Source organism: Sarcophilus harrisii, chromosome 2, assembly GCF_902635505.1.
Source record: "Sarcophilus harrisii chromosome 2, mSarHar1.11, whole genome shotgun sequence".
Lineage (NCBI taxonomy): Eukaryota > Metazoa > Chordata > Mammalia > Dasyuromorphia > Dasyuridae > Sarcophilus > Sarcophilus harrisii.
The window spans coordinates 384463881-384476685 of NC_045427.1; the positions used below are offsets into that span (position 1 = coordinate 384463881).

The 12805-nt window shown below is 43.9% G+C and overlaps 1 protein-coding gene across 1 annotated transcript in view; it reads right to left on the minus strand.

The window, feature by feature from the left end:
- SPARC (secreted protein acidic and cysteine rich) overlaps positions 1 to 12805 on the minus strand; it is a 23653-nt gene continuing 10848 nt past the window's right edge. Inside the window, exons 2-10 of the mRNA XM_012551886.2 lie at positions 11883 to 11952; positions 10127 to 10192; positions 8465 to 8549; positions 7696 to 7817; positions 5666 to 5786; positions 3349 to 3482; positions 3028 to 3176; positions 2352 to 2500; positions 1 to 1304 (exon numbers count right to left, since the gene is read on the minus strand). Of these exons, the coding sequence (XP_012407340.1) occupies positions 1276 to 1304; positions 2352 to 2500; positions 3028 to 3176; positions 3349 to 3482; positions 5666 to 5786; positions 7696 to 7817; positions 8465 to 8549; positions 10127 to 10192; positions 11883 to 11939 (912 nt within the window). The 5' untranslated portion in view covers positions 11940 to 11952 and the 3' untranslated portion in view covers positions 1 to 1275. The remainder of the gene's footprint in view (positions 1305 to 2351; positions 2501 to 3027; positions 3177 to 3348; positions 3483 to 5665; positions 5787 to 7695; positions 7818 to 8464; positions 8550 to 10126; positions 10193 to 11882; positions 11953 to 12805) is intronic.

Here is a 12805-nt window from a genome sequence, read left to right on the forward strand (position 1 = left end):
TTGAGTCTGCAGGGTTTCCAAGTAATTACTTTTTATTCTGAAACTTGTCAAATTGCTCACACCGTGGCAAGACTGTATACGATTAATAAGAAGCAGCAGCACATGGAACACTGGAGGCGAAAGGGTCCTCAATCTCCGAAGAGAGTTGACATCCCTTTCACAGTGAAGATCTTATCTTCATTAAAAACAAACAAAAAAAAACCACACACACACCCTCACACACGCACACACGCACATACCCACACTAAGAACAGACAGAAGCTAGAAAAGCCCCTCGAGGGATGAGCCACACCAGTGGAACAGCAAACTCCACTTGGCATCTGGTGTTTTTTTGGTCCTTTATCCGAAACAGAATATAAATTTGGGGCTTCCTCGAGGGGGCAAGAAAGTAAAGATGAGAGAAAAGAGAGCAGAAATAAGCTTCTAGAGCAAGGGGGTAAGTTTGCCTTAAGGGAATTAGCGGGGGTCCTAGCAAGCAGAAGCAGAAGAAACAGCCCAATGTTAGAGTAATGTGACAGAAGTAACAGTGGGGAGCATTTGCTTCAGTTTACTTTTGTGGGGTGAAGGGGAGGGAGGGCCTGGGTGTGTGTGATGGTTTCTGAATTTACAGTCTCTGCTTTTCTTTGTCTTTTTCTCTTCTTTTGTTTTGACAAATTATTTCTCAATTGAAGTACTTCTGGATTTTTGTTTTGTTTTTTTTCCTTTACACTGGCTTCCCCTTCTCTGGGGAAGACCCCAGGAAATCTTCACCCAGGACCATTCCACTACTTTCTTAAGTTCACCATCATTCCCAACATCCTTTGCTCATCCCCTTCCTCTCCCTCGCCCATGGGCCAGGAGCTGATGCCCTGGACTTAAAAGAGCTGCAGAACCTGACTGTGAGTTATTCGATTTTAAAAACGAGAGTGTGGATCTGAACCAAAAAGGAGGGCCGCTGTGTAGTATGCGTGAAAGTGGATTGGAGTTGCTCCCCATATACCATGGAATCAGTAAGCATTGCTGCAGGAGAAAGAAGAAGAAAAAGAGGAAGAAGAGTAGCAGAAGTAATTGAGTGAGTGAGCGGCCCTCAGGTAGGGTAGGTTAGACAGCCAGAAAGTCACGGCTTCATTTTCCGTTTGGTTTTTAGCACCGTTAATACACACATCTTAGACCTATATTAGCACCTCATCCCCAGGGAGAAAGAACAAACCAACCACACACATTAATTATAAAAGAAAATAGGAAGTCAGGAGGTAAGGAAAGGAAACTTGGGCCACCAGGAAGGAGGCTTCTGGCTTAGATCACCAGATCCTTGTCGATATCCTCTGCAAAGGGAGAAAAAAAGAGGGACAGAGTTATGTACAGAACCTGGCATGAATGTGGCCTTCTTCCCAAGAACATGTTCTCTGTTAAGCAGCTGAGCTTGGTAACCTGAAAGAGTCATTCAGATGCACAGAATTTGAAGTTAGGGATCTGGGTTCCTATTTCAGTTCTGTTCTTCACTACCTGTGGGATCTCAGGAGAAATGCCTGTCTTTTTAGGGACTCACTTTCTTTATCTGCATCACAGAAGGGACTAGACAATCCCTAAGGTCCATTCCAGAACTAAATCAATTTATCATCCCAGTATTTCAAATTGGAAGACAAAGTCCAAGAGAGTTTTAGTGATCAGCCTACATTTACAATGGGAGACAAGGAGGAGTGCAGACACAAAAGCTTTGGAACACCATGGGAACCCCTGGCCTGCTATCTCACAGTTGAGATTCAGGAGGAAGGTTCAGAATTTGAAGTGTTTTGAATGATTTCTTAAAAAGTTTCATCAATGCCTAATAAACATTCCCATGATGAGTTTCTGGTTCTTTGGAGCCAAAAAATAATGGCAAATCCTATAGAACAGAGTTCTGAAGGCTTTAAGGGGTTCTTGTGCTTGAGCACAACAATAGCCATATTCATTACTGGGCCACTTGGTACTTGGGAAAGCTTCTATGTCCTTCCACCCACCCTAAAAGGCTGTTATAGTGCAGGAAATTTTAATGTAGAAAGAGGGCTGTTCATCTAGTTCAGCTCCTTCCTTTAAAAAATGAGGAAATTGAAGTTCAGTAAGGAAAGCAGCTTCCTCAAGATCATACAGCGTTAAGGGCAAAGACAGGAATAAAACAAAGGTCTCCTGACCTTCAAATCAGTTTTTTCCCTTAAAGCATTTCTGCCTCGAGGCAGGTTTTCAAGGAGTATTAGATGTAGCTACTCTTTCATCCTAGGTTTCCCAAGGAGTGTAAAGTGAGCTGGGGAAACCTAGGTGAAATCTAGTGTGGTCCCAAGGCAGCCTCTAGGATGGGTGTGGGGGGAAGGGGCTGGTGGCCCAGAGACACTCACGATCCTTGATGCCGAAACAGCCAGCCCATTCATCCAGGGCAATGTACTTGTCATTGTCCAGGTCACAGGCTTCGAAGAAGCGAGTGGTACAATGCTCCATGGGAATGAGGGGAGCCCGAAGAGGGGCCAGTTCGGTGTGGGACAGGTACCTAGGAGGGATGGAAAGGAGAGAAGAATCAGCTGGTGAGGTCCTTTACCCCCTGAAAGGGGATGAGTAGTAGTTTCAGTGAGGAGGTGAATCGTTTATTTCCCTTCTCTTGAATCGCATCACTAGGTTTTACTCCCAATCTCCCAGCCTGTAGACCCCAGTTACCCAGCTCTGCTCCCTTGGAAGATACAGATAACTGAACTCCACAGAGGGTTCATCCATCTCACTTTAGCCAACAGTTCCTCAGCTTTGGGCAATGGGATTTGGGGATAACTAGAAGGCACTGAACCAGCCAAACAAAGAAATGAATTCTAGGAAGCCCAAAGGGGAAGGGACCTAAGAACTGAAAACAAAGGATCCCAGAACTGGAAGGACCTTTTAATGAATCCCTTGATTTTACAAAGGAGGAACCTGAAGCCCAGAGATCAAGGAAAATCATGATTTCTAATTCCAAATCCAGGGTCCTTTCCACTGAAATAGACTGTCTCAGATCTGCTGGCAAGGGGGCCATCCCTGGAGGCAACCTACCCATCAATGGGGTGCTGGTCCAGCTGGCCAAACTGCCAGTGCACGGGGAAGATGTACATCTGGTAGTTCTTCTCGAAGTCGCGGGCCAGCAGCTCCACTGGGTGGTCCCCAGCTTCCAGGCGCTTCTCGTTCTCGTGGATCTTCTTGACCTGTGGAAGCGAGTGGAGCTCAGCGTGGGGCAGCTCTTTTCCTGATGCTGTTTCCTCCCCAAAGGAGGGAGTTCATGCTGGGGGGTGGGGATGGGCAGTGGTACACGTGGTCACTGCTGGCAGGGAGCCCCTGGGAGGCCTCCCCACACCCCCTCCCTGGAGGCTCACTCACTTTGAGCTTCTGCTTCTCGGTCAGCAGGTTGTTGTCCTCATCACGCTCGTAGAGGGTGACCAACACGTTCTTCAGCCAGTCACGCATGCGCAGGGGAAACTCGCTCAGCTCAGAGTCCAGGCAGGGGGCAATGTCTGCAGTCCAGAAACAGGGTCGTCAGCCTAAAGCCGGGGGTCCTGATGGCCCCTACTGCCCTCTTCCACCACTAAGTGGCCCTAAACGCCTTGAGCAAGCAGTTTCCTTAGTTTCCTCCTGTATCCAATTTGTTCTAACTCACAGGATCCCAAGGTAAAATTACTTTTAAAAGCCCCCAAAGTCCCATCAAATTGTCTTCTTTTAAAGGAACCTCCTGGGGAGAATGGTAGGTCTCTACATGTCGTCTGTATAATCATTATGCCCTAGCTTTTCTGCACGCTGTGTATGCCCTGAAAAAGGAGGTTACAGTTCGCCAGCTGGAGAGCCAGGGACCTCTATATGTGAAACAGAGAACTGGGGGATGTAGGAACATCGTTCATCAGTGGGATCAGAAGTACCGGGCACCCTCTTGACTTCTGGCATAAAGAACCCAATGTCCTGCTGCAATTGGCCTTTGGGCTTAGTTCCAGACTGCAGGTATTGGCCCGGTGGCCACAAAATCACAGACCCCCACATCCCAGGGCTAGAAAGGACTTTATAAGTCACCTAATCCAATTCCTCTGCCCTGAGCACTCCATTGCTATGAGCATTTCCTAACAACTTGTTAGCCTGACTTTTTTTTTTTTTTTTTGGCTACCAAGTCACGCTGCTGATTTAGAGGGAACCTGCAGTCACTAAAACTTCTTGGGCTTTTTCACAAGACCCTAGGCAAGCTTCCCTATCCTGCACATTTGTGCCAGGTTGGGTGGAATTTAAATTTTCTCTTTTATTCCTTGCCATGGACGAGAAGAGCAATTCTTCATGTTTTTTGGGTCAGAGACCCCTTTAATGATCAGGAAGTCATGATCCCCTTGTAACAATAATTTTAAAAATTAAATATATAGGATTACATAAATTATAGTGAAATGCAATGATCAAAATATCAAGGAAAAATCCCAAGAAGTTCATGGACTCCTAGCTAAGAAGCCCTAGACCAGGGAGTTGGCCCTCGGGGAAGCTCCCTTACTGCAGCTCTTACTTATAGCAGATGCTTTCTCTTATCTCTCATCCCAGGTTTAGTTTCACATTCTGCACTCCTATAGCTAGATGCAGGGAAGAAGAATGGTCTTGTTTTTCGTGACACAACTCTAACACCAGACACACCTGAAACAGGTGAGGTGGTCAGGTGCCACCTAGCACCAAGATGCCTAAGGCCTACAATGAGGCTATTATCACAAGCGGTGAAGGGGAGGGTGTAGGGGAAGCAGGTTGGAACTTGAGCGTTTCAGAAGATGAAGGGGCAGCCTGCCTGGGCCTGAAGAGCTGAGCCAGCAGGATTTCATGAAGCTGAGATTACTTATGTTATCTTAAACATTAAGGAGGCCTTTGAGTATGAAATCCAGGTGTTTCTTCTCCCTGGAACCTGCCACTATCTGAGCAGCAGACATTGCCTAACAATCAGAAGGAACCTTAGAGTTCAGTTAATTTAGGCTGAACCTAAAGCATGAATCTCTTTGATCATGTTTTTGACAAGAGGTCATCAACCTCTCCTTGAGGTCCCTCAGAAATAAAAAGCTCACAACTAGCCAAGGCAGCTCAAATTGTACTTTTTAAAGCAATTTTTAATAGCAATGGAGGTTAAATGACTTAGCTAACAAGTAGCCGAGGCCAGATTTGAACTTAGGTTCTCCTAACTCCTGGGCTGAATTTCTATCCCCTGAATCACCTAGCTACTCCCTCACTATACTTTAAACCTTTTCTCCTATTTTCCTATCCATCCATTCCTCTGGGGCCTAGAACACATCTCTATCTTATTCCATATAACAGCCTTTTGAATACTTGAAGATGCTAGGATGTTCACCCTAACTGATTTTTTCCAGGCAAAATTTCCCCACTTCCTTCAAATGATCCTCATGGAGCATAATTTCCTTACCCTCACTACCTGAGGGTATTTTTTTAAATAGTCAATAGTCTTCCTTAAATGTGATGCCCAGAAGTGAACCTAGTACTCCAGCAATAGCCTGACCCTAGGCAGAGAACAGCAGAGCTTTGATTAATCAATTAGTCTAAGTTAGTTTTAAAGTTTTTTTTTTTTTTTTTTTAGCTTTCAGGTGACACTGTTGACTTATAATGAGCTTCCAATTCACCAAGATCCTCTCCCTCAATGCCCTTTCCTATTTTATTAAAAACTAGAGATACTTACATTTGCAGGGTCCAATGTAGTCCAGGTGGAGTTTGTGCCCCTTCTTGGTTCCCTCTAGGGTGCATTTGGTGGCAAAGAAGTGGCAGGAGGAGTCAAAAGTCTTGTTGTCATTGCTACAAACCTATTGGGCAGATAAGAACTTGAGCAATTGGATTTCTTAGCATTTCCTTTCCTCCTTTTTCATCTGGCCCTCATCATTGGTCTGAACCAAATGAACAAAAGCATTACATTCTCTCCATTTTACAGATGAGAAAGCTAAGGCTCAAAGCTGTATTTAATCAAAGCTTCTTAGGGTTGGAAGGAAGCTGGGAAAGCACTTGGACCAAACTCTACTTGCAAAAGAAATTCTATCTACAACATTCAACAACCTATATTTTAATACCTCCAAGGCTGGAGAATTTATTGCCTCCTGATGCAATCCATTCCATTCTTAGACAGATAAACCTAGGGTTCTACCCACGAAAAGGCAAGGCCTTGAATGCAGGACGCCCCATCCCAAGGCCAGGGAGCTTTATAGAAGGCTCTGCTACGCCAGTACCTAGATTTTATCCCTGGACCCTCTATTTTATGACCATTTCCTGTGTAAGTCCTCACAGACGTGCAGGTGAGGGAGGAAAATGGTTCTTTTGTATATAAATGGACTTTGTCTAGGAGCAAGATGACTATTCCAGCTGTATCCCAACTCCACCTGGGGCATTCTTCCTCGTCTCAGCTGTATCCCAACTCCACCTGGGGCATTCTTCCTCGTCTCAGCTTTGTTGGAACACTACTTCTTGCCCAGGAGTTAAAAGGAAGCCGATTCAGGCTCTCCCCTGATGCTAAAGATCTGTACGGAAGTCCCCTTCCTTTCTCTTAGTCAACAGTACAAAGGGTGGGGTTTCCAAACGATTTTATTCAAAGAAAGAAGAGGGAAAAAGCCAAGAACTACCCAGAGAACAGGCTAGCTACAGTTACGGAGCCCTGGGATCTGTTCTCCAGAGCCTCTTGCTGGCTCCTGTCCAAAGTTGGTTTTCTCATTGCCCTCGCTAGACAACTCCCATTATCTAGGGCAGGGGTCCTCAAACTTTTAAAATAGGGGGTCAGTTCAAAACAAAAACTTTGTTTTGTGGGCCTTTAAATAAAGAAACTTCATAGCCCTGGGTGAGGGGGATAAACGTCCTCAGCTGCCGCATCTGGCCGGCGGGCGTAGTTTGAGGACCCCTGGTCTAGGGTATGGACATCAATGTTTTAATACCCTCCTCCACCTACTTTAAAGAATCATAGGTTCTTATTCTCAACTTTCCCACCCCTAGTCCCTTGAAGAGATTCACATTCATCCACCCAAGGTAAGAAAAGGAATATTTATTTGATAAAGTCTTGATAATTCTTTGAGACCAAACTCCTCACTTGGTATTCAATATCCTCCACAGACTCCAAATGACTTTTTTCAACCTTATCTGTAATCAGTGCTTAATACAAATTAAAAGTAGGGCTCATATTAGGCATTTAAGAAATGGTTGTTGACCTGTGACTGATGGAGTAAATGGATACACGAATCCTGAATGATTTGATAAGAGTCTAGCTCCTTCAGAGTTCTTCCTTTTATTGAATCCAGTGTGCCTCCTTGAAATTTCCACTCACTGTCCCCAGATCTACCCTTTAGGGCCAGGGTCCTGTCTGGTGCCCAGGCTCAGAGAAGGGTTTGGCAAAACCTAAGCCATAAATTTTTGTGTTCTTTCAGTTGTGTCCCGCCCTTTGTGACTCTATTTGGGGTTATCTTGGTAAAGATACTGGAGGGGTTTGCCATTTCCTTCTTCAACTCATTTAGTTGAGAAAAATGAAGGTAAATGGGGTTAAGTGACTTGCCTGGATAATAAATATTTGAGGCCAGAGTTGAACTCAAGAAAATGAAGAGTCTTCCTGACTCCAGGAACAACACTTTCTCCATTGCACTCTCTAGCTGCCCCAACCCATACCAGCAGAAAATCTAGAATGCTTTATATCCCAGTCCCATCGTTTTCCCTCTTTCCCATGATCTCTGGGCCCCTTACCTTCTCAAACTCTCCTACGGGGGCAGGGCAGCTGGTAGGGTCCTGGCACACGCACATGGGAGTGTTGTTCTCGTCAAGCTCGCAGACCTTGCCATGTTTGCAGTGGTGGTTTTGGCAGGGATCTGCAGAGGGGCAAGTACATACATCAGGACCTTTGGACACACCACCCACTGAATAAAGGCTGTGATTTCATTACATTAAGCATATACATTCCCTCACCCAGAACTCCCTGTGAAATGGCTTGGTGATAGGACTAAGTCTGGAGCTGGGGCAAGGCTCAAATGTAACCAGGGTTAGGGCTCTGTCTTAGAGTCCAGACTGGGGCTCAGTTCGTGGCAGGGAAACAGAGGAAGGAAGAGAGTAAGGGAAAACTAAATATAAATATATTATGTGGCCCAGGCCTAAAGGTGGAACAGAGCGAGAACTCCAGGGGATTTCAGAGACAATGTCATTTCCTACTGTGAACTTTTCCTTCCTGCTCACTCACAGAAATGATGAGTGCCTCTGATTATAAATAGATCCTCCCAGGCCCTACAGAATGTCCAGGCCACTGAGGGTTAGTGCTCATTCCCAGCCCCCTTTTTGTAGATGCTAAGGCAAGGGCCTTTCTTTTTATCTTTCTCCAGCTGTTCACTGGGGTCTCTAGCTCCCCAAGGACTTTTGTCAAAATTTCCAATGGGAAAGGATTTCACAAGTGCTTAACCTCTCTCCATTCCCATCCCTCAGTCAGGGAAAGTTAAGTAGTCTGCCAGGGTCTCCCATTACTTACTTTCAGCTACAACCTCCTCAGCTTCATCTACAGTTTCATCAAACTCTCCAACCTCAACCTGGACGGGGTTGGCACCCACAGGCCCCTGGCAGGAAGAAAGAAAGGCTCTGTCATCCATCAATCAGGGCAGGGTTTGGGATAAGCATAGAGGGAGAAGAGAGTAATAAAATAGAGAAAATAGGGAGAGGAGAGATGGGAAAGAAAAGAAAAATAGAGGGAGAAAAAGAAGTAGGAGAAGGGAGGGAAATAAGACTGTAAGAAGATTGAAGAAGAGAAAATATATGGAAAAAGGGGGGAGGAAGGACAAAAGGGAAAGAAGGAATGGGAACGGGAGGAAGGTGAGGGAAAGAAGGAGGTTAGAGAAGGAAAAAAGGAAAGGGATAGTAAAAAAGAGAAAGAGAGGAATGGAAAAAGGAGGATAGGAAGGAAAGGAAGGAAGCAGGAGAAAACAACAATATGTGTTGGAGGAGGGATGAGAATGGAGGAAAAGAATTGATTGGAAAAAAGAAAACTGGAAATAATGGAAAAGTGAAAGAGAAAAGAGGAGAGAGGGAACCCTTTAAGTAGGTATAGATAATATCATGAAGGGGACTAGGGGAGACCATAAGTAAGGAAATTTAGAGTTAGCACATTATGAAACCCAAATCTTTTTAACTTCCCATCCCCTTTTTGTTAGTACAGTATAGAGATCACCCAAAGCAACCAACAATACTTTTCTTCCTGTCAAGACTGGCAGAGATACATATGAATCTGCGTGAACATCATCAGTTATTGACATGTATAAACTGTATCAAACATATATGCTTACTGTGTCAAGGAAGAGAGAGGAAAAAAAGAGGGAATAGAGAACTGGAACTAGCAATTAAAAAAAACAAACAAATGCTAAATAATATTTTTGGCTAATTAAGCTAAAATGTATTTTAAAAAAAGAGTTGATAGGCATCTGCTGGAATTAATTTAGATCATAGAGGGATGAATAAAACCCATTCCTCCCTAAGGATCTTGCAATCTAGTCAGGGAAACTGTGTACATGAGGAAAAGCAGGATTAGCTAAGTGCCCAGTGACTGGGGGAACCAGTAAGTACTAACAGTACACAAAGAAGGGAGGTGGGGAAGGGACAGATAATAGGAGAGGGAAGGAAAATTAGGGAAGCTTCCCAGAGCTGAGTTAGGTTCAAATAGACAGGTGGAGAAAAGAAAGAATATGTCATTCAAGGTAGAGGGCACCATATATAACCAAAAAAACCACATATGGTTTATTCAAAGAACAATGAGAGAAGCATTAGAAAAAGCAGTAGAGAAAGTGAAGGGGAGTGGGCAGAGATAAGACTGAAAAGTCAGGTGGGTAACTTGAATACTCAGTTAAGAAGTCTAGACTTGATTCCTCTGGGAAGTTAGGAACTGCAGGTTTCAATGGTGTCTGTGATGAGTATCTTTGTGTTGTGTGCTATATGTACAGACATGTACCTGGATCTCGTATGTTTTTCTTTAAGGGAACAAGGGCTTTAAACACATGTGTCAACAACAGGGGAAAGGACAGGCATTTGGATCGCACCGTCTCTTCTTTGAAGAAGAGAACTCATAGTCTGGATACCTCCATGGAGGCAGCCAGACAGAAAGTAGGGCTAAAGCCTGTGTGCAACTGGGTAACTGAATTCATACCTCGGTTACTTCGGGAACTGGTTCCTCCACCACTTCAGCCTCATCAGGAAGCGCTTCCTGCTGCTGCTGCAAAGGAACAAAAATCAGAGAAACGGAGCCCATCAACATTCAGATTCACAACTGGAATTGCCAAGCACTAGGGGACCAGGACCCCAGCCTCATGAGTTCTTCTATAATATTTGTAATAATTTTTATAATATATAATTTAAGTTTTACAAAGAATTTTCCTTACAACAACTTAGTAAGATAGCACAAGTATTGTTATTTTCAGTTTATAGATAAGGAAACTGAGGTCCAAAGGGAATGGATGTATCCAAGGGCACATAGCTAGGGAAAAGTAGAGCCAGGATTCGATTCAGTTGGTTTGCTCCAAATCTAGTGATATTTCCAAATGGCCTCTCTTACCCCGCCCATTCCCCATTTAGCTTGTGAGCACTACTCCCCTTCCCCTCATTTCTCATTACTGATATGTGAAGTCTTGTGCCTGGGTTATGGAGCGGAAATCTGGTTTATCTGCCTTACTCAGAAGAGGACTGGTGGGTGGGAAAGAGAGGCCTTGGAGACTCATGTGCAGATGGAGAATCATTCTCAAACAGGCACGCCAGAAAAAAAATCAATTCCACAGAGGCCACTTAAGACTCCAAGCTTGAGGAAATAAACAGTCATCAGGCTGCTCCTTAGCTCCAGCTGCAGCCCCTGCTTGGGGAGGGCTCAATCACACCGGTAAGGGCATTTGTGCCATTAAACAGATGAGGAAACTTGGGCCCCAAAAGGTTCAAGTGACTGATCTGAGCCAGGGGTTGGTTCTTAAGCATGAAGTTGTTTTAGTTTAAATATCTGAAAACTGTTTTACAATATAATTGGTTTTCTTTGAAATTCTATTTTTTATACATTTAAAAAGACTATTCTGAGAGGATTTCCATAGGCTTCAGCAGTGTGCAAAAGCAATTTATAATATTTAAAAAGAACCCAAAATATAAAAGGTCTACTACTAGTGACTACTAGTGACAGAGCTGAGACCAGAACTTATGTTCTCTTACTCTAGGACTTCTTCCATTACATCTCAATGAAAGAGATAGAAAGAGAGAGACAGACAGACAGACATTATACTGGCCAAGTCACTTAACCTTTCTGTGCATCAGTTTCCTCATTTGTAAATTGAGAAAGTTGAATTTATGGCCTCTGACCTCATTATCCTTCAGTAAAATAATACCTTGATGCCTCATCATTGTAAGGAGGTGACCCAGGGTTCTCCAAGGCTGTACTCAAGGAGTACAAAGTCTGTTAGATTTTACCAAGATAGAAAGGCTTCAAAGTGTGGGCTAAGTGAAGAGCTGTCTGTCTGTCACACATTCTGAGTTCAGAAAGGATCATCAACAGATTGGAATAATGTAATGAATGTTTTGGCCACAACTTTCAAAGTCTTCAAGGAGCTACACTCAGCACAAGGAGTACTCAGAATGATGAAATCAGTTTACTGAAGAGTTGCTTCTATTTCTAGTGGATTTGGAATCTAATCTGGATGTAAAACTCTGCCTCTGCTACTTTCTACCTGTGTCACCTTTGTCAAAATAACTAAAATTTTTGTGCCTTAGTTTCTTCATCTGTAAAATGAGATTGTGCATCTGGTACAAGAAGGTGATGGGTTCCTTTTTTCCAGGGATCTTATGGAAGGAGAGTAAAGGGGATTGGGATTGCAAGCCCTTAAAGGCAGTGACAAAGAAAATAGTTATGTCTAAGGAGGTCTAATACTTACAGGTGCTGCTAGTGCCCTGCCTGCCAGGCAAAGGAGGAAGAAGATCCAAGCCCTCATGATGCTAGCAACCCTGTGTGGAAGAAAGGAAACAAAAGTTGAGTCATTGGGAAGCCTTGGATGGTGGGTGGGAGTCTTCCTCATTAATGAATCTCCAGGGAGCACTCACTCCACCCCCTGCCTCCCAATCATCACACAGTGGAAGGAATCATCTAGGAGCTTTCAGAAGTTTTGGAAAATTCACTTTAACTCAATAATACCGTGTGGGAAACACAGAAGGGGAAGCAGATTCTATGACGTCTGAAGTTGTCCTCAGCTTAGATTGTACAAATCATTCTTTTCTCTCCTCCCTGTCTTCCTTCTCTCCTCTTTTCCTTTTATCTTTCCTTTTTCTTTTTTCTGACTCCCTTGTCACAAAACAAGAACTAAACTTCTCTTCTTACTACCTCCCCCACATACGATTCAAATTTCTCTTTCTATCAAGTCTTCTTTTCCTGCACCAGTATCCCTCTTATGCCCATTTCTTAAATGCACATGGACTTTAGTTTTCTTACACTCTCCTTCTCACACACATACAAGATTTCGTCTCCATTCTCACATGCTTATCCTACACATCTCCATACATTTATGATTCATTCTTTCCCCTTCACACAAACTCTAAAATGTTCCCATCTCTTTTCTCTCTTCAATCAATCCCTACAGTCCTCCCTTAATCCCCTTAACTCTTTTCTTATACACCCATCATCTTTGACAATACACAGTTCATTCCCCCCTTTTCCTCTCTTCAGGGTCTGTGACTTTCCCACACACACCCTCCCACACACAGAGTCCTCATCACTCGCTCACTTCCATCACAAGATGGTGATCTGCATTAAATCCTGGGTTGGCCCATCTCTTCCCAGGAGGTTGTTTTAATCAGAGAAAAT